Source organism: Aquila chrysaetos, chromosome Z (genome assembly GCF_900496995.4).
Source record: "Aquila chrysaetos chrysaetos chromosome Z, bAquChr1.4, whole genome shotgun sequence".
Taxonomy (NCBI): Eukaryota; Metazoa; Chordata; class Aves; order Accipitriformes; family Accipitridae; genus Aquila; species Aquila chrysaetos.
In genome coordinates this window covers 70,538,152-70,564,621 of record NC_044030.1, presented here as the reverse complement: position 1 = coordinate 70,564,621, position 26,470 = coordinate 70,538,152, and the positions used below count along the sequence as shown (strand labels likewise).

Sequence of the window (26,470 nt, the reverse complement as noted above, 5' to 3'; positions counted from 1 at the left end):
AATATAATCAAAAGAAAAGTCTTTTTTACTATTAGTTGCTCCATTGAAACACAGTAATCAAAGTATTCACTTAAAAGAAGTTCAGTTAAGTTTGCCTTGAAACCAGTACCATGTGAATGTTTGATTATGTTAATAAATCTAGACACCCACAGCATTATGCATGGTGCTAAGTATGAATAGTGATAAATAACATTTATTTTTATTGCAATCATGTTTGACATCCTCCAAGCACATAGGTACAGACAACTTTTAGCTGACTTACAAACAAAAACAGTTTAATAATTCCCACCAAAAAGTTCCAGGCTAAAGTTCTCATTTCATTGAAATTAGGTTTAAATGGTCTTGAATCGAATCTAATTTCAGATCACATCGCTATTTTTTCCTTCTGAAGTTTACATAAAAGATCCCACAATTCTTGACAAAAAAAAGAAAATACATTTAAGTATTTTTCAGACACAACCTTTAGAATCAAACCTGTGAAAGGGAACAAAATCACTCTACAGGAGGAAGTTCATCAGAGGACATATATCAAAGCAGCTTTCATTCGTCAAAACAGAAAAATGCCATGTTTTTCTAGTAACTTTTAAAATAAAATTGAGAGACATTAGAAACATGGGTTATATTGTATTTGGGTGAATTTTTCATTGATACTCTACAGTTATGGGTTTGTGTGGCAGGGTTTTGGTAGTGGGGTAGGGGCTGCAGGGGTGGCTCCTGTGAGAAGCTGCTCGAAGCTCCCCTGGCTCCAAGTCGGACCTGCCTCTGGCCCAGGCCAAGCCCATCAGTGACGGTGGTGGCACCTCTGGGAGAACAGATTTAAGAGGGGAAACCTGCAGCGGAGGAGGAGATGGGGATGTGAGAGGAAGAGGAGATTGGGATGTGAGAGGAAGAGGAGATTGGGATGTGAGAGGAAGAGGAGATTGGGATGGGAGAGGAAGAGGAGATTGGGATGTGAGAGGAAGAGGAGATTGGGATGGGAGAGGAAGAGGAGATGGGGATGGGAGAGGAAGAGGAGATTGGGATGGGAGAGGAAGAGGAGATGGGGATGTGAGAGGAACCCCTCTGCAGACACCGAGGTCAGTGAGGAAGGAGGGGAGGAGGTGCGCCGGAGGAGGGGATGCCCCTGCAGCCCGTGGTGAGATGGCAGGCTGTCCCCCCCCAGCCCAGGGAGGGGAGCGGGGGAGCAGATGCCCACCTGCAGCCCGGGGAGGACCCCACGCCGGAGCAGGGGGATGTCCCCGAAGATGGCCATGACTCCATGGGAGAGCCCATGCTGGAGCAGTCTGTGCCTGAAGGACTGCAGCCTGTGGAAAGGACCCACGCCGAAGCAGTTTGTGAAGAACTGCGGCCCGTGGGAAGGACTCACACTGGAGAAGTTGATGGACTGTCTCCCGTGGGAGGCACCCCACGCTGGAGCAGAGGACTAGTGAGGAGTCCTCCCCCCAAGGAGGAAGGAGCAGCAGAGACAACGTGTGGTGAGGTGACCCCAACCCCCATCCCCTGTTCCCCTGCGCTCCTGGAGAGAGGAGGGAGAGAGAACCGTGAGTGGAGTTGAACCCAGGAAAGAGGGAGTGGTGGGGGAAAGGTGTTCTAAGATTTGGTTTTACTTCCCATTTTCCTTGTTTTGATTTGATTTGTAGTAAATTAATTATGTTTTTTCCCTAAGTTGAGTCTGGTTTTTGCCTCTGACCATAATTGGTGAGTGATCCCTCTCTGTCCTTGTCTTGACCCACGAGCTTTTCTTTATATTTTCTCCTCCTCATCCCACCAGGGCTGGGAGGGGAGGAGTGAGCGAGTGGCTTCACGGTGCTTTGTTGCTGGATGGTCTTAAACCATGACATATACATACTTAGTTGTTAATTCAGATTATGCATTCAGTGTCAGCACTGTAAGTGAATAATTTAAATGGTATTTTTTACTGTCTCTAACATTATTATTCAGAAGTATATTTTGAATAATATCTTCTAGATCATCTGTGTATGGATGTCTACATATTATCTGTATAAGCAAGCACTGAGCACTTTCTTATATCAAGTCTGAATGATTTTAAAAGCAAAAGAGTAAAACCAACAAGCTTTGTTAAACCCTCAAAATCCTTAAACTTTTATTTATTTGTACACATGCCAACTTTATGTTTCCTCAAATCATGTTGAGACTGATGAGTGCACTGGCTCATACTTTTTTTTTAAAAAACAGACTTCTGCTTCAGATGTTATATTCCTATTTAAACTGTCTCATTTCTTCTTTCTCCTCCCCACATTATTTTCTGTGCGTGTGTGTTTTGCCCTCACAATTCAACTAAGCTGGTTTAGAGTTAACATATTTTATTGATCTGCAGAACACGTTCAGTTAGGAGCAGTGCAAATAAACTGTTATTTCTAAGGGCGTGTGGCATTTCCAGGATGCACTTCCTGTCAGCATTTATATATTCCTTCTTTCCATAAACAGCTGCTTTGTAAAGATACTGACTGCAAAAGCCTAACCTCATCCTTGCATATTCATACAGCTCAGAAATAAACTAATTTCTTTTAGAGTAAGTTTTCTACTACTACATTTAGGCACAAAAAAGTATGTAGCAGCAGGAAGGTCTTGCTGCAAGATTAAAGCCATGACAAACAGTGTTAGAACAAGAAAGTAAAGGCACTTTTTATATATTCTGTATTGCATCTGTGTTTAATATACAGAGATGAGGGTAAGGGACAGGCAGCCTTTAGGTGAATGGTATGGGTTATGAGAGCTTATAGAGACACATCTGCATAGGTCCAAAAATTCCAGAGCCAAATCTGCCCTCACCTACTGGCACTTTAGCATGCCTGCCCATTGCCCTTGAGTGTACCTTTCCAAGGTGAGCTCTTGCATCTTCTCTTCACACAAATCTCAGTTAAATTTGTATTTTGCTCCCACCAAAGATTTTTAGCATGCATTATAAACTTTATTGCTGAACATCTGGAAAAAGCTACTAAAAATATATAGAAAACTCCCTCAAATATTCTTCTGTTAATGTTGTTTTAGCAACATTTAACTGAGTTTAGATTTGGCATAACTTTTCTAGTTGTATCTAAGAGATAAATTTAAACGGTTTTGTACTATTAGAGATAAGCATAGGGATATTACGTATTATTGCAAAGAGTGACAAATGACTGATACCATGCCTTTACTCCTGACCACTACTCAATTACTCTTGGTAAAACTGAACCAGCAGACTGAGTAGACTCTGCTTGAAAATACCACTTCTAAGCAGAAAGTTGTTTGAAAACATCATAAGAGTCCCTCCCTACCTATAGATAATCCGTTTCTGATTATACGTACTATTGTCAAACTGCTAGGCTACCCTCAAGTGCAAGCTAACTTCATCCTCTTCCAAATATAAAAGATCAAATACAGTGACTACAGTCTAATGTATTTTTGCCTAAAAAATACAGAAAAGGACAAAAATATTTCATTGAAATCCAAGACAAATTTCATTATTTTATTACAGATTAAGGCATCTTGGATGGACTAAAATGATACATGAGATGGACTAGAAAAGGTACATGAATCATTTATGAAGAATATGGGAACTATTTTCTTGTTTCATTCAAATGCCAACTCGTGATTTTGAAAGAGATTGTTTCAAAGCACCTCTCTCATTGTATTAGCAGTAGTGCAAAATGTAGGTAAAATTGTGTTCTTGAACTAGACCTGATAGTGTGCATCTCTCTCTGCTCCAATCCTATTCATATGAGGTTGTCATGAACCTTTTGTAATAAACCCCAGCCATTCAAAACAAAGAGGAAAAAAAAAAAAAAGTAATGTCAATAATGTTTTTTTTCTAAATTTAGGGAAAACTGTTCTTATTTTTACAGCTAGATTAAATAGATTAGTAAAATATTTATACCAGTTTCTTTAAATAGCTACTCAGCAATTTTTTAATGCTAAGATTGCTATTCCTCCCACATGAGAAAAAAAACCCACTGCAAATTATTAAAAGTGATATACAGACCAGAGAAAGTCTCACCACAGGGCTTTGTTCTTTTCCTTATATTATCAATAGCATCTTCTAAACAGTAAATGAAACAGACATAAAAATCCAGATAGCAAAACAAACCCAAAATATATTTGAGGCATTTAATGTTTAAGTAATTGATATGAGAAAGTGCATACTGCTTGCTCATACAAGTAATACGTAGACATTTGTACACAGATTACATAGAATATATTCTTCAAAATTTAGTTATGAATAATAATGTTAAATAAGATGCTGCACATTTCAGATAATGTAAAATTTGTGGACTATTACTGTATCTCTCCTATAGAAAATCCTTTCCATAATTTCTATTAAATTACATCATTTTCTGAAAGTTTTATACCTCTATTTGAATTACTTCAGGTTGAGTCTGCTCAAATAAGTGTACATGCAGAAAGCAGGAAGAGCAGGAAAGGGACAGGAAGGGAGCAACATTAAAATTATCCTACTCTTTTAAAACAGGCAAAATATGTGCAGCCTAAATCCAAATGAGTTGTGTACATCCCTGGCTTATATGTCTAAAATGTATGAGCAAAACCAGTTCAGATATTAAGGAAAATCAGTAGATTAAAACAAATGAAAGAAAACAGTAATGCTGTATATTTCCTGCTTTTCTCATGTTTTGGTAACCAGAACTGGATGCAAATTGAGACTTCCAGTTCTACATGGAATTCTCCTTGGTTAGCTTTTATCTTCATTGTGAATTAAAGTGAAAACATGACATATTAAAATTTCCATGGAAGGAGAAGTTCAGAAATAACCACATTTAAAAACATTGTTATAATACCCTCTTGCCTCTCTCTGGGATTTTGGGAATCCAGATTACAGACCCTATAGACTACTGATGTAGGTCTGGTGGACACAGGTCAATGGAAACAAAAATGTCTCAAGTGTCTGATGTATGAAAGTGCCTCAGTTCAGAATTACATTACCCAGAACAAAGTATCTTGCTTTGATTTTTTCTAATGTGAAATGTAAGCATTCTAAATACACAATTTCAGGTGGCCAATTTTTATGTCTAATTGCATCTCAATAGATACTTCTCTCCAGATGTACTTTAAATATTAGGATGAGTCAGGTGCTGAATAGCCATGTGTAGGAAGTTCAAATTTCATATAGCAAAACCCCTCAGTTAAAAGCAGTAAAATCAGTGCTTTTGAGAAAACCTGATTATGATATGGTTTATAATGACCCCTTGGCAATAATATGCAGCTTGTGCAAAGCCAATTATCTATATACAGTCTTAAAGCATACAGATCAAGAATTAGCCTGTGCATATTAAAATATGTTTGCAATGAAAAAGAGGAAGATTTGCTGAAGAACAACTGTATAGGAATAGTATTCATCTGGATGTATCTTAAGCTCAATTTATTCTGGGAAACCTGCTCCGGCACAAATATTCCAAGGGTTCAGTTTTGGGATATTCCAATCACAGCGAAAAGGCCACTCATGGAGAGCTACTTCAGAATAATTGTTCCACATTGATATCCCAGTTCAACCTGGAATAGCACCACATGCAGATAAACACTTACCATTAAATTTATAGAGACAGCAAAGTAGACTGATCCAGCTCCCCCAGAACAAAGGGAACACTCTTCTACAACATAGAAGCTGCATTTGGCCATGAGGTGCTTATAACTCCTCCTAAATATTCATTTTAAGGCAAATGAGGGATACAAGGTTCTAAAATATGACAGGTCTAACTTATGTTTCTGCTTTAGTTCACATTTTTTATTAAAGAAGTGGCTTAAGGCATGCTTTATGATGTCTGTTATTTTTCCCTAGAATGTCTATCAAACACAACATTAGACTTAAACATATTATGGTAAGTTTCTTGTATTCTTTCAAGTTTAAGGCTTACATAAATAATTTTGTAATTTACAGTTACCAGAAATCCCTTCACAATATACTGCAGTATAAGCATTTATGAGTTGGGTTGATTCTCGAGGGGGATATATGGAAATTAAATTTTGATGATAAATGGGCAAGTCCCTCCTTGCATCCACATCTTGATAATTTCCTACTAGCTCTTACGATAACGAAGAAAAAGTGTGGAAATAAGTTAGTATTTATTAGGTACATCAATTTGCTTTTGCATGCTTCCTCTAACTTATTGTTTCATTATTCTTATCTGATATAAGGAAGACCAGCTTTCTACCTGAAAGAAACAGAAGCACGCAAGGCAGCCAACTAATTCATTACAGAAGTCGTCCTCTTCAGCACCTATTATCACATCAGTAACACAGTGCTACAATCAACACTTACAAACATGGTGTCCTAATTTAGATCCTTTCTCTGTAGCACTGAGCACCAGTATCTACTGAAATAACTATCACCATCAGCATTAAATAATTATATCAATACTACAACATTGAGTTTAAAGTATTTTAGTGAGAGTAAAGTAAGGCAGCAGGGCTCATGACAATAGTTCGTAATCCTAAAAAATTTCCAAAATTGGCAGAGTTGTGGGATTACAACTGGGAATACCTTCTTTGAAGGACTGTTTTCACTTTTGTCTCGGTTGTAATCCAAATATTCACGGGTAACATGAATACTTTCTCTACTGTTAAACTTTTAGGAAGTTTTAAAGCTCCATGTGAATGATTTTGCACCTTTATTTTTCAATTTTGAAGGTTCTACGTCTCAATTAGCTCATGGTATTAACACAATGAGCTCAAAATGATAACCTAAGAACACATGAATGGTAGTAAGTCATGAAGATGAATGCCTTTGTCATTGGTTTAGGGAACCAGTGAGGCCTGACTTTCACAGAATTGAAAACAGTTTCTGCTATATTTCAGATTTTTAGAAAGAAGAAAAACACTGATCTGCACCAGTGTTTCATGGCTTGAAAGAGACAAATAATACAATCTCAACCAGAAAACATAAAAGAAACAGTAAGAAAATAGTATGGAACAAATGAAGACAATTTTTAGGACAAGAAAAGGCAGCCATGATAGAAATAACTTTTAAAGCATATCGTATAGATGCTGGGTTTGGTCAAAGGAATTTCCTTATTATTTGGAATCAGTTTCCTGTTGGCAGAAATCAATACACAGAAAAAAATGTAAATAATGAAATGTTTTCAATAAATATGAGATACAGGAAATCTAATAACTGTTTTCATGTAAGCCCATCAGTAAGCCCATGACTGTCAAAAATACACAGTCCAAAAGTACAGGAGACATCAGCAAAATTATATAGAATGTTACACCAAAGGCAAGAAGCTATTATTACTTCCCCTTCTAGCCCTGCAAAAGCGGATGACCTGCTAACCTGTCAGAGAACAGAAAAAAGCATAAGCCAAAACCTATGCAGTCTTCCTAAAGCCTCTGCGATTGTTGTAAAAATGAGAACTTGGTTTGTTTTCCTCTTCATTGACCATGACACACTGAGCTAAATCAACAGTGTCCTCAGCTACCCCATTTCTCTGGTCCTCACTAGCTTGGCATAAAACTTTGGTATTGCAGTTAACACATGACCTCACTCTGCCTTAAACATAGTTTGTCATTTAGCACTGCACATCTACAAAACATTCCTCTGCAGTTTCTTATAGTGTCAAATCACATGCACTAATGTATTCTTCTGAGATAATATATTTTTAGGCCTAACACTTGATCCCAACCCACTGAAACAGGTCACTACTTCATCATCTTGATGCAGGGGGAAATGGACTGTCCTCAGTGACTAGGTCAGTGTTGTGTGCAAGAGAGAGCAGTAACTGAATTCTGAACAGCTGCACGTACTAGAATGGATATTATTATTCTCTGTAGGTTCCTAAAATATGGGTGCCTTAGTCCTAAGAATGTCAGTTACATATTGTTGTTATTGGTATTACCATATTCCAAATTGTGTTGTATATAGAGCACTTATCTGAGTTGGGCAATTCCCCTTACCTTGATCACAGTCCATCTCTGATAGGTAATTTCAATCTTTTATCTGTTCCTATAAGCATTGCTATAACTAAATAGACATACATAAATATAAATACATGAGTATAAAATATGTTAGAGTAGTAGTATACCTCATGAGATCCTCAGTGTCTTTAGTAATCAGATGATTCCCGTATGTTCCATATTTTCTAAGCACCCAATTTAAGATTGTGGGATTTGATTTACAGAACCATTTATTGCTTAGCACTGCAAATGAAGTCAGAGGAATCTAATGCTTTAAATGCTGTTCTACAATATCTTGCCACACAATAAAAAGGTACTCAAAAAGATTTGTGAAGCTCTAAATGATGATTATCACATAATGACCAAATGCAGAAAAATCTCATGAGAAAATTAGCTGCTCTAATGGCCAGCTATAGGGAAAATGGTGTTAAGCTGATGCATTATCAAAAAGGAGAAAACCCAATGCTGAATAACATCGAATGACTATAATGCATTCCTTTAGCTCCATTCAGTAAAGCAGAGATCTTATTGAAAAAAACATATGATTGTGTAACTGAAAATGGTGTTCATTACTAAGAAATGTTTAGAATTAAAATTAAAGTTCTGTGTGTTATTACTAAAGTTTTTGTGTGTATTGTACATATGTTAGCACAGTTCTTAGAGCATAATAAATACTCACCATCTCCTGCATTTCTGAATTTCCCTATCAAGTATGCATTTAAGTCATTCATTTTATAGTGAGAGAGACTTTCAGACTCTACAGCAGAAATTCCCAAATTCTTTTCCTAGCAATGCTGATACTCTCAGAGATGAAGATCTGAAATCTAACATCTGATTTCCTTTGCCCCTGAGGGAGTGATGTGACACAAAAAGGAGTTAATATAATGCAAAATCCACTTCACCAAATCCAAAACCTAAAACCCCCAAGAGCTGCAAAATAATCCAACTGCAAGGACAGTAAGAAAAAGCCAAAACAAATAAACCAGAGTACCTGAAGGGCTCTTCCTGAGCAAACATCAACTGAGTGCCATGAGAAATGCCAGCAATGCAAGCCCTTTCCAAAAGCTTTACAAACCTTTTTGGCTTTTAAAAAACTGACCCTTCAAGTTAAATTCCATACTTCTCTGCTAGATTTTTATCTCACTCAGGGAATATTATATGTGAAAAATATGGAAATTCCAGGCAAATACCTTGCTTAAAGGACCATATGTTTTCCTAACCATACAACCAATTATTGCAAATATAGATAGGAAAATATAGGTTGGGCATCTTCAGATACTGTTACTTCAAGGGCTGAAGTGCCTTTGAGTCTTTGCCACAGGTGATATGAAAAGCCAGAGCAAACTTCCAATACAACAAAAACTAATCATCTACTGCAAGGGATGCCTTATTGCAGGCAGTCATGCTTAGATGGCCAGATGGCATCAGTGGCAAAAATGCCATCTCTCATCTCTACTTGCCTAGAAACTCTGTCCCATATAAGACCTGGCTATAACTGTTCATCAGTTGGGACTTATTTACACACTATGTTTTTGTAATTCACTGCAGCTGAAACTGAATGCAAAATGCAGAATCTTAGTTTGCACAGACTGACTATAGAAGAGGACCACTGTGCTTTTCTGTTCTTGTGCCTCCCCTGGTTTCAGCTGCAAGGTTTACCCCTAATTTTCTAAAGAACTATTGGCTCAAACTCTAGGTTTGACGAAGATGTTGAGTCTATGAGTCATCATGGAACTACACTAGTCTGAAGCAACACAGATCAGAAAGCTGAGGATAAATCACACAAGGAACTGCAGATAATAGGCTTTCTGAGCCAAGGAGAAATTGAGCAGCAGCATCATTAGGAAAGTCTGTAAAAATTCTTCAGAAAACACCTTTTTTAGGAATGAAACTTAAAATCCCAGTGTTAAAAAAAAAATAGGAATGGCATCAGAGAGCCATATACCCTCACAGAAGTAAATGACTCTTATTTTGTCTGTAATGGATTGGTTGGAACAGGACTTAAAGTGAGCAGAAAAAAAGAGCTGCTGCTTACTTTTATATTGTATTTACTGGTTTTCTTATTTTTAAAGAGAAGTGCATTGATATTCTGGAAAAGCACAATATGCTGCCTGTCAATAGTAACTCAGCATTAATAAAGTCAGTGGAATCAAATGGCAGTAAAGATACAGAACTGGGCAAGTGAGATCACATTTAGAAAAATTAAAGGAAGATGCCAGCTCTGGCTTTCATTTCATACAAACATGAAGGCCAATGTTAGGAACTAGCCAAGAAGGCCAATTTGAGAGTATAGATACAGTATGGGTTCATTATTATTATTACTGAAGATAACATCCCAATATTATCTGAACATTGTTGTTGAACCACTTAGGCTGGAGGTTGGTGCAGTTAAAACCAGTAGTGATCTTATTCCCTTTTACAGAGAAGGCTTTCCATTTCATTTCATAGTCTACTTCATGATGCACTATGACATTTTTATCATCCTTTCAAAGAAAAAAATCCAACCTATTTGTTTTGCTTTAATTGCATTAGGCTGCATTGTTCAGAGAGGCAATAAGCAAATGCAGCTTGGTTTCATTCATTTGTGACATTAAATTTAACCTATGTTATGTTTCTTAACAGTATTTATGAAGTAAAACCATGAGGATGCCTGTGGAACGTGAATACTTTCACGTATCAGCTTGTACAGAAGAAATAGCTTTCAGGAGAAGGCTTTTAGAAGTTGTTCTTGCACTCTGCAGCCTAAAGCAACTAATGTACAAGACAGAAGGGAACTATGTGCTGGAAGAGTATGCTAGGCTGTGTCTATTGAGGAGACAGCATGTCATCCTTATGGCATCCTTACTTCCTTTAGCATCAGGTTATCAGCAATTGCTCTGGCTTGCAACGGACTTGCATATTGGAAAACTAACTTTTTCTGGCTGAGCACACATTGGCTTGAATAAGTCTTCAAGCCAATGATCACAATGTGTAAGTGTTAAAATTTTACTTCAAAGCAAAAATGGTGTATTAGCCTGAGGTTAGCCCTTGTAACAATGTCATTTTGAAGAATGTACATTAGAGCCACAGTCTGAAACCCAGGAAATGCTCACACAAACACTCCCCTACTCTAAAAAAGATTGAAATTCAAAGAGAGGCAATTTTGCCTTTCTTAGAGCAGTTGTATTTCAGAATTATTTGACTCAGAAATTTGAACAAAACTCCAGAAGTGTGCACATGCAAGGAGTTATCTTTACCTACTAATCTACTAAAATCTCTGACTAAAATCTGAGCAGAAGGGAATACTTTGACAGAAAGGTGCATTAGCTGGTGCTGGGAAAGACCTCCTCTTCCTGACAACATTGGCCTTTTGCCATGGCCATCACTACCAGTTCACAGACAAAGGCCTTAAGATTCTTATCTAGTCAGATATCTGTCTCAACAGCATTTGAGTCCAAACCCCAGTATCAGGTGCAGTCATTGCAGTAACAAATGTTTTAAAATTCAGAGCAGATTAAATTGTTATATGCTACAGTATACCGGGTGAGTAAGGTACCCCTCTTCCCAAAGCTCTTGCAGTATGAAGAACACGAAGCCTTTCCAAATTCCAAAGTCAGCAGTTGATTAGGTTCTGAATACACCAGCAAAGCATGTAACCATCATCACCACCATCATCATCATCCATCTATTCCCTCTATAATTTCAGAGGACTGATACTTCATGATGGCTTCTCTGTCTGTATTCAGTGCTAAAGAATTCACTTCCAGAGCCTGGCAAGCAATCAGGAAATGTCTCGTAACATCATGACAGGGTCAGAAGAAAGGTCTGGTTGTTTCCCCCACCAGTGGCCTTAGATATGCACTTGATTCCAGGCTGGCAGTCCACAACTCTTTCTCTTGCCATAGGACTAAAAAACTACCTATGCTTGAACATAATCTTGCTCAATTTTCAGATCTCCCCACAATGTATATTCAACAGCAACAGATTCAGTTGCCAGACAAGAAAAAAAAAAAAAAAAAGAAAAAAAAGTGCAACTTTCAAAAAGGATCTTTCCAAGAGTATGTGGCCAGTAAGGAGAGAGTATTGTTTCCATAAAAAAAACCTGAGTGTGGGCAGGGAGAAAGAAGGGTCTCCCTGAGCATGTGCACAATGTGCACAGCCTTCTTAGATTAAATGTAGCTCTTCTTATGGAAGAGAGAGAATTTAATAGCTCAGTGTTCTTTAAAAGTTAAATACTTCAATTAAGTGTAATCCAAGGCTTCCTTTCACTCACTAGCATGGTTTTCATACAGATCTTTAACAAGCTGGTAGAAAATGTACCCTTTGTAAACGTGAATGGAAGATGTTACAAAGCAAAACCCAGGATGCAGCAGAATGCGAAGACATGCCAGTCAGCATCCTGGTGACCTACTTTTATTGTAGCAAACCCATTTTTCAAGATAGTCACTATTTTTTTAGGAAAGCTGCACAATGAGGTGTCAGCAAACATGTTGCTTATCATTAAAGATGTTGCTTGATGACTGCAAATACTTGTCTGTATGACTGACAATCTTAGTCAACCAGCTCCCACTGTAATGTGCAATATCACATTCCTAAAGGAACAAATACTGTTAAGTTTCTACAACAGAAATACATGGGACTGAGCAAGATGCCCATCTACAGTAAAGGTGCTGTTTTATTGATTCTAAAATTGTAAATGGCCAATGAGGGAGTTTCTTAGGGTTTTTTGGTATAGGCACATTTCAACAACTTTTTCAGTGTATTTCCTAAGAAAATGTTCTGTCTATTACCTCATTATCTGACTTGGTAAAAACTACTTAATTTCACAGCCATTGATCTTCAAGGCACATGCCAAGCAAGCAGATCATTACCCTTCCTTATAAAGAAGGAACAGCCACATTCCATCCTTGAACACAAAGACACAAAAGCATCATAGAAGTAAATCTATTTCTCTTTTTTTACTTAGAAAAACTCACGTCAACTGTTAAGTTGGGAACAACTTGGTAAAGGGATCATGAGATGACCCAGAAGTTATTTACAAAACAAACTTAGGACAACATTAGATGAAACAAACATCAATAATGTATCTTCAGGAGCATACTGAAACTAGAGCCTAAATTGAAAGCACTGGTGAACTGAGTGTTTCCAAATTTCTTTTGGTGGCTTTTTTGAGGGAATGAGCCATAATAAATTAGAATGACCTTAAAACTGAAAGCATTTTGGCTCATTTAATGACAATGAGTCAATATCATTTTATTGGTGATGAGGGCTACAAAACAAACTTTAGTTCATTAACAAGCCAGCCAACAAAACCCAAAAGTAACCTTGAGTAAATTGCAGGGCACTGTATTACTAGGTATGTGTTTTTACAACTAAGTCTAAGCTAACTGTTTAAAAAAATAATGTTTAGAAAGCACAATGAAAAATGAACAATACTTACAACCATACCGTTTAGGGACACCCAGCAATCTGGTGGGAAATCCTGGAGTAATGGTACTAAAAACTGCAGACAACCGTCCCAGTGGCACAGCAGCAGCATCATTCCGATTAGATTAAAGATTCTCACCACAGCACTGGCCAGATCATACGTCATGTGGAAAATCTATGGGCAAAAATTACAGGTGATGTACATGATGCAAATCAGAAATGCAAACCATTTAATTCTCATCAGGCAAGTTAAAGGAAAGGAAGTATCATCCTGAAGTTATAAAAAAGCTGAGATTTCTCAGCAAGAACCATTAATTTGGGCACATTAATTTGGACAGAGAACTGTGCTCACACACCTGACTCTTGGCTGCACACCAGTGTTATATAAGCTGCTGCAAAAGGCATATTTTGGATAAGAAGTCACCAACTAAAGTGTTTTCTTGAAGCCTACAACTCCTTTCAATTGAAGCAAGTGTCACAAATTAAAAAAGCCTGGTAAAGGTCGTGAGACCATTACATGGCTGTGAACCTGGTGTCTAAATACTCACAAAGTTGTGGGAAATACAAATTCAACGACCTGTTCAGAAAAGATTCACCTTCACATTTCTTACCTTCTTAAAAGAACCAAAATCTGAGTCAGGAAACAATATAAATAATTGTACATATTTTTGGACTTCTATACTATTAACCCAATTTGCACATTCCAGTTCACCAACCAAAATGACAAAAAGGTAGTTCATCACTCTTAATCATTAGCAGTTTTCCTAAAATCCTGACAATCCAGTGGCTATTACATCTGTAGTAGCTAAGTTTATATCAAACTTATATAACCATTTAGATTTCAATATATTCCTCCATTCTTAGACAAAAAAAGTTTGCATCTGAAAAGTGTCTTACAGCAAATCACACATATCCTCTTAAAAACATACAGACATTTTCAGGTTTCAGGGCAAATTTGTTGGACAGAATTAGCATGAACAGCAGCAGTCAGCTGCCAAATAGTATGGAGAAAATCACTTATTTAGCACTTTTCTGCTATATTTGTTTTAAAGCACTTCCTAACTACAAATACTTATTACACAATTCAGTCAACTCAAGATAAATATGTGACATTTTCATATGCATAATTATCACTATGCAGGAGTTCCATTTAGAAGGTAAAAAATGGCCAGCTGGTGTTTCATGGAATTTTAAGTAGAAAATATTATTTAATTTTACAGATAGACGTAGAAATCAGAGGCTAGTGCTGAAAACATTAGATTGCCAGAGGTATACAGGCATATTGGCACATGACATTTAGCTTTTGTAAATAAAGGAATTCACATATGAAAGAAGAGAGAACGTTTGTATCCTAACTTTCACATATCTAAACTAAAAGAAGAAATTAAGTAACCACACTGTAAATGACTGCAAGTGCAAATATGGAGAGTGTGTTACGGTGTTTATCAACATCATTTGCTGTTAGTGGGAGTTTGGTTTTGTTTGAAAATGATGGTGTACGTTTTGAGTCCCAAAATGCAAAACCTGCGTAGTAGAAACATACCTCAGACATTAACTTTATGTGCAAAACACTTTTTCAATCTAGGGCATTTTAAGAGAATATATTCCAAATCCCAATTTGACACACATTGGAAACAGATGCTTGTAACATTATTCAAAATGTCATGTCTTATCCAAACATGATCTAGCTCCTGTCAAAATTGAGGCGGTGACAGTGATATTTAGGAGATACTGTAAATGCAAATAAACAGAAAAGTGTCACCATTACACATTCGTCTTGTTAAGAAATGTATTTACGTTACAGCAATTTCAATAGCTACAGTTTCAATCACATGATACGAACTGAGTGAAATAATTTTATTTTAAAGAACTGGAAAAAATAGCAGGATTACCACTGCTTTGGAACACTAACACTCATTCAGGTTACACTTTATCCACGTGGTTATTATACTACAACTGCAAAGTGGAGATGAATCCCTGATCACGTGAAAAGTTGCAGAAGTTTTGTCAGAGAAAGCAGGATTTCCCCTAGAATATTTGTCCAAAAAAGTACAGAACATCAGACAGAAACAATACATATTTTACACAGAGATCACATCTTTCCCTGGAATTTTCTATTGCTCCAGAAAAGAAATTTATCACAAATTTACACTATGGCTGCACAAAAATCGAAGTCCCACCCATGCTGTTTTCATACCTCCGCAAGCTTCCCATTAGGCTTTACTGTAAGAGACTAGATTTTCAGAATAATTTACTGTATTGGATACTGAGTATTTTTTAAAAAATGGGTCACAAATATGACAGTCAGAGCCAAACTGAGCACAAACATCTTCATTTCTGTATTTAGAAAGAGAACTTTTCTGAAAACATGCACCTAGGTGTATGTGATACACAGGGGAAGATGGGGTTCTCCAAAACTCTCCAGAGTCCAAAAAACAGCACTTGCATATACCCAAGGCTCCTGAATCTTTATCCTGCCTCTGCAACTATGGGCTCAGGCACCGTGACAGATTGTGCATGTATCCTGTGATCATAGCTGCATAAAAATTATACAGCTCTTTCACTAGGATGGAGCCCATTTTGGGGCATCAATTCACATTACAGAGATGGTCTGCAGCCTTCCTACTTTGACACAGAATTTCCAAGATTAGAGCATTTTGTGCTGGTACATTCTCATTTAAAACTTTAAAATTATATAATTGGGTAATGTGCACTGAAAAAAAAGAAAAAAAAAAAAAAGGCAGTGGATAGATTTGCCAAGGTATTTATTTCAGCATTTCTGAGATCTTGCCTAGCTTTTATGGGTGTATTGCTCCATGCCTACCCCATGAGACTGTGTGATGGCTCAGTAAGGCTTTCCAAATGAGCCAGCAGAACCAAGACACAGAAAGAGATATTACAAAGGGAGACTAAAATTCAAGCCAAACAGCTGGAGCAGTGAGCTGGAACTAAAGGGCCTTGCTGAACCAAAGAGGTCTGCTGTTGGGTTTGGGCTCTGCAAGGACTATTATGTCTTGTCACAGTGGTATGACTGTGTAACTACTGTTCTTCAAAGCCTCTTCATTAGTAGCATGTCTTTGCAGAAACGGTCACATAATGCAAGAACACTAATGTTGAAAATTATATGTGAAACCAAATCCAGCAAAGGAAATGACTGCAACAGTCTGTATATGACACTGCAACCTTCCATCATTTCTGAAACATTTTACTCCAGAAATAGCCCCTGTGGAGCTTAGCATTCAGGGTCAGTATTATTAAAAATGCACGAACATATTCTGGATATTATCTGGATTGCTTAACATGGTAACATTGTATCAGCATTTCAACCATGCCATACTTTTACTGCTCATCTTTTGCTTATATAGTCTAATATTCGTGCAGCCTATTCTAATAACTGTGATAACCCTGTATTAAAGACAATAACTTCATAAGAAAAATCTGAAGCAAATGTTGAAAAAACCTTTTAAACATCTCTGCATAATCTCTGTCCAGAAATAAAAGCTGAGTTTTTTTCTCCTAAAAGGAACGTGTCATGAAAATGTGTGCTTGGTTGGAAAAAAACATTTAAATACCCAAAGCATACATTGTAAGTGAACAATATTTGCTCATAGCACAGATACTGACATATTTGCATTTGGAAGGGTTTTTTTTAAAAAACTAATAGCCAAACTACCCTGTAGATGCAATTCATATATTGCACGTTTAATATTTTGTGTTGTTCCATTCAGGAACTGATTGTGATACATTGAAACAAGAACAGTAAGAGAAGTCATATTTTTATAGCATTGTCTTTTTGCACAAAGTACAGTTCCTGTATTAATGAACTAAACCTTATTAAAACTCCTAGGAGATGTGTGAAATGTAGTTTGTTAAGAGATGAACTGGAGCACAGAAGGCTAATTTCAGCAGATGGTGGCTTGCCCATTGGCCGGTCCTCCGGTGGGAAAGGAAGAAATATAGGAAGACCACAAATCGATTTACTTTGAATTTGCTGCACGGATGTGTGGTCAAATCTCTCTGTTTGAATGCATGTCTTATCAAGATAATACTCATAACAAAAATAATACAAACACCTGCACGCTTGCACACAGCTAAAGTTTGGCTCCTAAACCCATTACTCAGGTAGTTAAATATAAATCCCCTGTTTATCATTAAACAATTACCATGTGCAAATGTCATGCAAATAAGCAGGAATTGCAGCTGCAAACACATTTGAAAATCTGGCAACTTTATTTAGACTCCTAATTTCATACCTAATTATTCAGCTTAACCAGCAAGAGGTGCAAATTTTGGACAACAGATTTTAAAAAAATTACTAGAGTGACATGAGATTACTGCAACTGAGAAAAAATTAAAATTCCTTTGACAACTAACTCTTTCCACATTTTTATTTCACATAATAGGAAAGATTTAATAGATATCTCTCCTTTTTGCTTACTACTCAGTTTCATTTCAATTTCAATGATACTTTTTATTATTATCATGTTTGCTTGGGGGTGGTGGGGTGGCTACAATACTGTCGTTTTTCATAGTTTCTATATACTTCCAAATCATGTTTAATAATAAATTTAGTTTATGAACTCACTTCTGAGAACTCATAATTTCTTCCTATATTATTTTCATAAACTTTTCTCAATACCCTGGAAACTTTGAATTTTTCCTGAAGAGCTGACAATGCCTCTGACAATGGCTGAAATGTAACCACAGATTAACAGTTTCTAATATTTTGGCAAAATATTGATCACAGAGAATAAGAAATTGCTGAAGAAGTCAGAGTTCATGTTTTATCCCAGTTTTTACTCGCACTTTAATAATGACTCTTTTTATTCCCATGTGTGAAGCAGGAAGCAGACTATTCCTTCCTCACATTTATAATGGAGCGTATACTTTAAATTGGTCCTGCTAACTCTGATTTCTAAGCCTGAGACAGAAAAACTGTTGCAGTGTTGCCAACCCACTAGCTTAATAGTATTTGAGGGCTGTCATAGTAAGTTAATAGTGCACATACAGTTTAACTAAACGAACACAAAATCTGCTAACTGTTGTCGTGGAATGCATACATTACCTATTCTGCCTTCTGATAATGGGCATGTAATATTTGTTCAGTTGTGATCTGTAGTTCAATTTGAGGTTCAGTTTATATAAAAGTTGATTTATATAAATTATCAGAATTTAGTTCTGAATTAAAAATAAAATAAAAAAGTAAGTCTTAGGACTTCCTAGAAAATTTATTCAAATGTCACATCACTGAGTTCATCCAGACACCTCTTCTCTTCCACACCTCAGAAGTATTAAAGGTGCTCATTATCACAAAACTAGCTTGGGTTTAATCTTCATATGAGGATTTGCATCACGCCTTGGGCCATATGAAATGACACTCATACTAAGTGAGCTGTGTGGAGTCTGGAATATTAAATAATCACAAGTGGGGAGACAGAAAGAGCTGCACACTTGCATGGAGGTTCTTGAAAGCATGTTGAAAGCTGTACCAAGGGCAATACTGGAACTTCAGGCTAGACTGCAAGGCAAAATAACAGTTATAAAAATGACAAGGCGGGTTTGGTTCAATCTCTGGGTCAGTCCAGAATTATTACGTTTATGCCTCAGAGCACCAACTACACAGAGATTATAAACCACAGGATCCAAATTTTCCTACTAGAGCTAAATGTTCACTTTTAAGATAGTGGTTGTAACAAAGCTCCCCAGGAAATAAACATAAAAAGGGGATGAGAGCACAATGCCTCTTTTTGAGCATCCATCTCTCAATCTACTTCAAACAATGAAATGCAATCATGGTTTTTTGTTTAGCCATTTCATATTCTACAAATCGATTTCAGAAAACATTCTTCGTAAATATCACCTGGGATACTATGGGTCTGATCCAACTCCTACCAAAGCCAACTGCAAGTTACTACTGTCTACACTGCAACTACATCTGCACAAGTAGATGTAAACACACGTTGACTGAAATGCCTGGTTATGCCCTCAGGGTAACATTTTGCACTCAACTGACTCCTGATGTGTGTGCTTAGTTTTGTGATAAATAATTCGTCATTGATAATTCAGTAGTGGGGAAAGGTATATAGCACTATTTAATCTAGTTGTATTTGTGACCTTAAGTTGATGAGAAACGCAAAGATCTGCTTCTTCTTTAGTTGGCCCTGAAGGGAAAACATCAGTGATTTAATAAACAGAACAAACTATTTTTAATCAAACATATCCAGAAAAAAGAGTTGAGAATGGCTTATTTTATGTGACCTTTAAAAAGTGTTATTTTCTAGATGGAGTCAACCTGACATTAGGTTTTACAATAGAAGTCCCATTTATTCCAATTCAAGGCATGTACAAATGGAAACCGGCTTCTGTGGAGCAAAAAGAACAGCACAACAACATATAAATGTGACAGTGCACTACGTCCAGGTTAAATCTGAAAGCATTAATAAAACTACTTTGCTGAAGGAAGATTGAAGCAAGCCTTGGAAAGGTCATGTATAACCAGGAAGCAAAATTTATTTACTATATATAAATTCCACAATATATATTTTCTACTGTAAATTGGCCAATGCCATAACATTATGTCTCACACAGAGGGCATGACTTCACTGCCAAAATGTGTTTTTATGTTATCCTGTTGTGATTAATGTGTGTGACCTGTCTGGACATCTAAATAGAGAGTCACTTTAGTTCTACAGTGAAAAAACAAGCCAAGAATGACAAACCTCAGGATCCTGAAATAAAAAGTACAGTGCTAATGTTCACTGTTACAGAGGTGGAGGTCTCATTCATCACTTATATAGATGACAGAAAGTACCTTATTAGACTAAGCTTTTATCTTCATTAACTGAAGCAAAGTAAAAACAAACAAACAAAAAACAGTTCACAGCTGTCAGAAAGACACAAACATGCAATGCTAACAGCCTGCCTCTGTGACAAAATTTAGTTGAAGCTCTTCTCCTTAAGTCATAGTACTAAACTGAGAGTGACCATATGGAAAAAATACTTGAACTGTATGCACATAAGCACAGAGATTGAGGGTTTTGTCAGCTTGAAGTATAGCTCTGTTCCCATTTCAGCATTACTTCAAGCATCAGCATTGCCTGACCTTCAGCTCAAGCTTCTTGATGGGCCAAGTATCTCAAGTGACAGCATCACTGAAATCAAGCTGGAGACCTTTGTGGGTGGGCCTGAGCTAGAAGGAACATTTCATTTATTATCTTTTACAATTATTTATATCTTAAAAAGAAGGCAGCTTGAAGATACAGCCAGTCTCTAAACAGCCTGAAATATTATTTATGATTTTTCTTACTAGCTGAGTGAGACGAACTGTTTCTCATATTAATGTGCAGATGTACTCTGATGGCAACAAGAGAAAAGAAATAAGTTATTCACCATCACTCATCTGCCCACAGAAAGGCCAAGGCAGGGACTCCCACAGCGCTGAAAAGGGCAGCAGAGCAAGCAACATGAATCCTAAAAAGTATCACTGCCTACAACATTTCAAACATAAAGGCATAAAGTCAGATACCTGCCTGCATTTTTAGCAATTAATATCAGCTTTTGAAGCCTATATTCCCCGGTTTCCATATATGTACACAAGCAGTTTTCATCCGTAATGAATGTGAACCAAAACAATAAGTACCAGACATATATTTGTAAAGAAATCTACCATAAAGTATGTCAAAAATGCTGAGACAATTTAGGGAGAACATTAAGAAGTACCAAAGTCCTCACAGAAAGTGCCATGCCTGATAAAATTGTTTTACGACTTTATTGATCACTCAAGTCTCACAAACCCTGAACCCTTTTGATTTCCATTTTTAAAGCATAAGTTTGGAGATAATCACACTCTACCCCCGGCATGCTAGGTCTTTTTGTCTGAGCCATGTATTTAAAAGAGAGGAACAGGGCAGTGCCCTGGCTTCACTTGCCATTGAAAACAGCAGGACACGACAGACTCCCGGATCCAACAGTGAAATTCAATAAAAATGAATAAACACGAAGTGGATACACTGCAGGAAGTATTTATAAATACATAGAAAGTAACGGCATATCCCAGAACAATTTATCTTTACAATCAACATTTTAGAAACAGAACACATGTAACCAATCTTTCAACCTCAGCATTTTCCTAAACTTCATCCCTTTTTTTTTTTTTTAAGGTAGTCATGCTTTAACTTCCAAACTCTGTGAGTAAGAAATGAAATCAGATCTTTTCTGACAGAAGGAGAAGCACTACAAAATTGCATGTACACAGAAACTTGAAAGTTTGCATGTTTAAAAAATTGTATCTGAAACTATCGTTTCTGTAAAACAATTATCTTAGTGGTTTTTTTTCTTTTCACTAGATTATTATGTCATGACAGGCTGAAATTACTTCAAGAAGCTTCTCTTGTCTCAGCCAGAACAAGGCTTGGGAAGCAAATGAAAGTGTGTGAATAAGGAAAAGTTTTCTCTTTCATCATCCTACACCCCCAAAAGAAACAGTTTGAGATTTAAGGGGATGGTTCATTAACGTTATTAAATCACCAGTTCTTTTTACATGATGCCTACCCCTACTACCACACTGCTGCATATCTGAGGTTCAAACTAATTGTCCTAAGTATAATACAACAACACAATGATCTAACAGCAAACAACTGATATAATGAGGAATATTTCTCCTGGGGAATTTAAGTTGGTGTCTTACCGAAGCTGTTGAGGTTAATCTTCCAAACATGGAAATAATGGGCAAGAAATTGACAATGAAAGTCATTATGCTAAATTTCCTGTGGAATAAAAGTTCTGAGACCAAAGTGATTCACAATGCTTTCTTTTAATAGCATGTGATACCTTCATTTCAAAAAGCCCCCAAATGTTGTTTTATGAGGCACAATTGTTACATTTTATATATTTGTGTTGTTAAGATTAAATATAAGCTGTGAATAAAATATGTAAAATTCCATACTGTATTAGAATGTAAATTTTGCTTTTTATAGTAATCTAAAAGAAGAGTTCGTAAGCCAATCCTTATAAAAAACCAAGACCATCAGTAGAAGTCAAGGCAGATGATTAGTGCACAACACTGTGTGAAAGCCAGAACTCATCATCAGCTGGATGCTTAAAGCCCAAAACACAGAAAATCCATTTATTCCTTTGAAAATCTTGGTAATAGCAAATATGATAAAGTCACTCATATTTCAGAATCACACATGCACATAAAAATCAAAGAAATAGCATCTAAAAGTATAGATGTGAATAAATTATTGTCCTAATATACATATATATAGATATATATATATAAAAAATGATTTGAGGTCTAAGTCAATGTTTCACAATATTGACAAATGATTTTTAAAATTATATGGCTAATTGAATTGCATTATAGAAGACTTTTTTCTGGAAAGTGCAAATGAAGTCTACAGTTAAAATTTTACTGTCATTCAAAATCATATAAACCCTTTTGGGGTTTTAAAAGTTAAATACCAAAAAAAGAACTGATGCCTGGGCAGGTAGAAAGAACATGCCAGAATTGCAGTCTTAATAATTTGCGTCAAAAATTGCCAGCAGAAATTAAGAATTCAGTTGCTTCATAAAAACTTAATGCAGTCAGAAAAATATTACCAGTTTAAAGAAATTACTCTGGAGACTTGCATACAATACCCTCTCTTGTAAAATATTATGTTTACTTGGTTTATTACATAAAACTACCTTGAGCAGAGATTTCAGGCAGTAAATTATTCTATTTTAGTAACTGTGTTCAACATTTGGTAAATACATGACTATCATTATTATAAAAGGTGAGTGTATGCTTGCATACCCACAAACACAATTTGCATACAGTTCTGGATACTCAAAAATCTCTACAGATCTCTAAGGATAGTCTATGAAAAAGTGAGATATTGGAAAAAAAAGATAAAAAAAGGCATACAAGTAATATCAGAAAAGAGGAACTACAGTAAGAAGAAAGAAGTGTCCTTTTATGGTCCTATTTGGTTTCTTTGGTTTTTGCTTACTTCCAAAATATTATTTAAATAACTCTTGCTTCTGATGGGTAAAATTTTTTGGGATTCAATACATGATCTATTTAGACTTTGTGCTTTAATGCTATCAGTTATAATGATGAAGAGCTGATAAGGGGACATTGTGCCTGGACTGTTCCCCCTCCCCCCTTTTTTAGCAAATAAATTAATATTAACTAATTAATTAATTAATTATATTTTAACATGGTTATTTTACTACGCTAAGGTATTTTGAAAAAGAAAACTGTCAGTGCACAGCAAGCCTAATGTGTAAAATCATGGTACCACTCACAGTACTTACTATTATATGGTCTCTCCAAGAAGAGTTTACATTTAGTAATTGTTTTTTTTTTTTAACTAGTACCTCGTTAAACACAATGCCTAGCTGTAGTTCACCATCTGAACACAGAAAGCTCCACTGAAAAATAACAATACCATGTAATTACTTTTTACTCTAAATTAAACATTCTTACATTCCCACCCCCATGGGTTTTGGCTCTCTTTTGTATCATTCTTGCACTTTTTCTAGCACGCTGGTAAGAGAAGTGCAGGATGTGCACCAAGCCCCTGGCCAGCCCAGCGTGACACCCCTCCTCTCGCCTCACACTCTCCCACACATTAATTTGGTCAATCCGTTCCACGCCGCTTGACCGCTGCGCACAGAGGAGCTCCTGCACGCTCCTCGTCCCGGCCCATTTGCACAGCGAGCTGCCCACCGATCCAGCCTTGCCCAGTGCCTCTGTTGGGCCGCGGCACACCGTCTCACCTGGGGAGGTTGCCCCCATCTTAGCAATCATCGCGTTAGGTTTATTCCTGCTGAGGGGTGATGGCCCAGCCTTTACTTTCTCTGCCTTTACTTTCCTGGATGTCTTAGCAGTGGCTTTCTACTGTTTCCTAGCTGATCTGATGAACATGTCTTGTTTTCAAATAGCCCTTCAGCTATAAATCACTTAAACTTTGCTGCATAATATTTTGCCCCATTTTCTAAGTACTGAATATCCACCAGGTTGCACTTTGCAAAGGCTAGCTCTGGTTCCCTACTGCAGCTCTTGCTCGCATTGGAGTCACCCCAGGTGATCATCTGTGGTCTACCTTCAGAGGTTTGAGCTTGATATTTTATGATTGCATTCAGATTTTATGAGACTACTGATTCTTGAGTGATCTGTTGTTGAACACTATACAAGTAAACACCTTTTGCACAATTACTTCCATTTCTGTGTGTGCTCTCAATTGGCCATTCATGTTGTGGTAGACAATATATCTCCTTATTTGTCCCAGGAAAGCCTCTTTCCTCATGTATTTTAGTTTAGTGCATCAACATTTCTGCTAGTTAGATACTATTGCCAGATCTCCTTCAGAGCAGTATCTCAGTCCATCCTGTACATGGTAACAGGAACAATCTTCTGTGCGTTCATTCCTTGCAGTCTTGCACTGATTTACTGCCAGGATTTTGCCTGTGGGATTGTCTGCAGCCTTTTCCTACGGATGCAAATGTACGTAAAAAAAATCAACTGCATCTTGCTCCACAGAGCTAATCCATCCTGTGTTCTGCAAAGGGCCTTAATTACAGGTTTAGCAACCAGCAGTGAGCTTTTCTAGGCAATATCCTACTCTCAGACCACATTGCTAAAGGCTCAGTAATTTACATTGTTTCCTTACAGCTTATTATTTACAAAAGCAGAAGTGACAGAATTTTGTCTGTTCTCAAGAGCACTTCATGCAGCCTTTTACTGCCTGACTCCCATCTCTAGACCCTACGTGTTAACAAGCACACCAGCAATTAAAGCACTCTTACAGTACAGTAGTCAGTGCAGGCGGGTGCTAGCATTACCTCTTTGACATCACGGACTATGGTTCAATGCTGTGTTGCAATAATGCATAACACAGCAATACTCACATTTGTCAACAGTGCAAAGCAAAAACACCTCTCGTTTCACATTTTATTATGAACAGACCACATTCACTTGGCTTCTGAGTGGATTTAGTATACACTAGCGCCCACACAGTCTTTTTCCAGTCTCCTGTTTCTGCTTTCTCTGTGTGCTGACACTGAAGCTGACACCACTGTCCAGCTGGAATCAAACTGGCTATTGAGCAACAACATAACTCATATATGACAGCCAATGAAGAGAACACATAGTGAAGCAAAACTTGAGGCTACGAACTTGAAGCAAACATGCTCTTCTTTGAATTAACCCATGTACACCTGCTTTTTTTAATTCTTCTTTGAACAGAAGGAAAACTTTGGGACATTTCCTTTGGGATATTTAATAGTTTTATCTTCCATTCCCTTTACATCGCTGTTAAAAGATGGAGATTTTTCTTGTTGCTGTTTGAGTGCATTCCTCTACAATACAGGCTGCAACCTTCTCCTTTCCTTCTCCATCAGGCTGTTCCTGTCCAGCCCTTATTTTGTACAGCTCTAACCTCCTGATGTTTTCCTTTTCTGCTTTCTATATGTAGTTCACGTTTAAAGCAAAAGATTGCTATAGTACCATGTACATTTTTTTAAAGAAAAGAGCATCCTTACTTTCTCTTTGTGGATTATAAGCAATTCCAAATTGGTGTTGAGATTTTGACTCACTCGTATTTTTAAAGGTAGGCTCTTCTATTACTAAACATCTGGAAGAAAAGTATTTACTTTCAGTAAGTAGACCAGAATTTCTCTCCGGTTTCTGTGCTTTCTCTTACTCTTGTGCCCCAGAGCTTCCCTGCAGCAGATTTTCAGTCCATCCATTCCAAATGTTCTAATTTTTCTATATCCTGTCCCTGTGCCATAGCCTCTTTTGTTTTTCATTTTTCTCATACACTCCCACAGAGAACATGAACATACCATCCAAAAAACATCCAGAAAAGGTTCTCTGATTTAGAACAAGTAACTCTGTCCATCCTTTTTCAGAGTGATTGTGTCCAATGGCTGCCATTAAAAGGTTAGCATTTCAACTACCACATTGTGGCAATATTGCCAACTCCAAGCCAATATAATGGTGGTTTAGGTGACCCCATAAAACTTGAGAGTAATTTAAAAATATGCTTTGGGTTGTTCCTATTTGCGTGCCTATCAAGGCCTATCTGCCCTTCCCTCAGAAATTGGTGGGAGGCTAAAAATAGCTATAAAAAAAGAAAACAGTAATAAATCTGAGACATTTACAAAATCACACAAC

General features: G+C 37.0%; 1 protein-coding gene across 1 annotated transcript in view; it reads right to left on the bottom strand.

Moving 5' to 3' along the window:
* HCN1 (hyperpolarization activated cyclic nucleotide gated potassium channel 1) overlaps positions 1 to 26,470 on the bottom strand; it is a 211,222-nt gene that overhangs the window by 85,520 nt on the left and 99,232 nt on the right. The window contains exon 3 of the mRNA XM_030004789.2: positions 13,322 to 13,483. Within this exon, the coding sequence (XP_029860649.1) occupies positions 13,322 to 13,483 (162 nt within the window). The remainder of the gene's footprint in view (positions 1 to 13,321; positions 13,484 to 26,470) is intronic.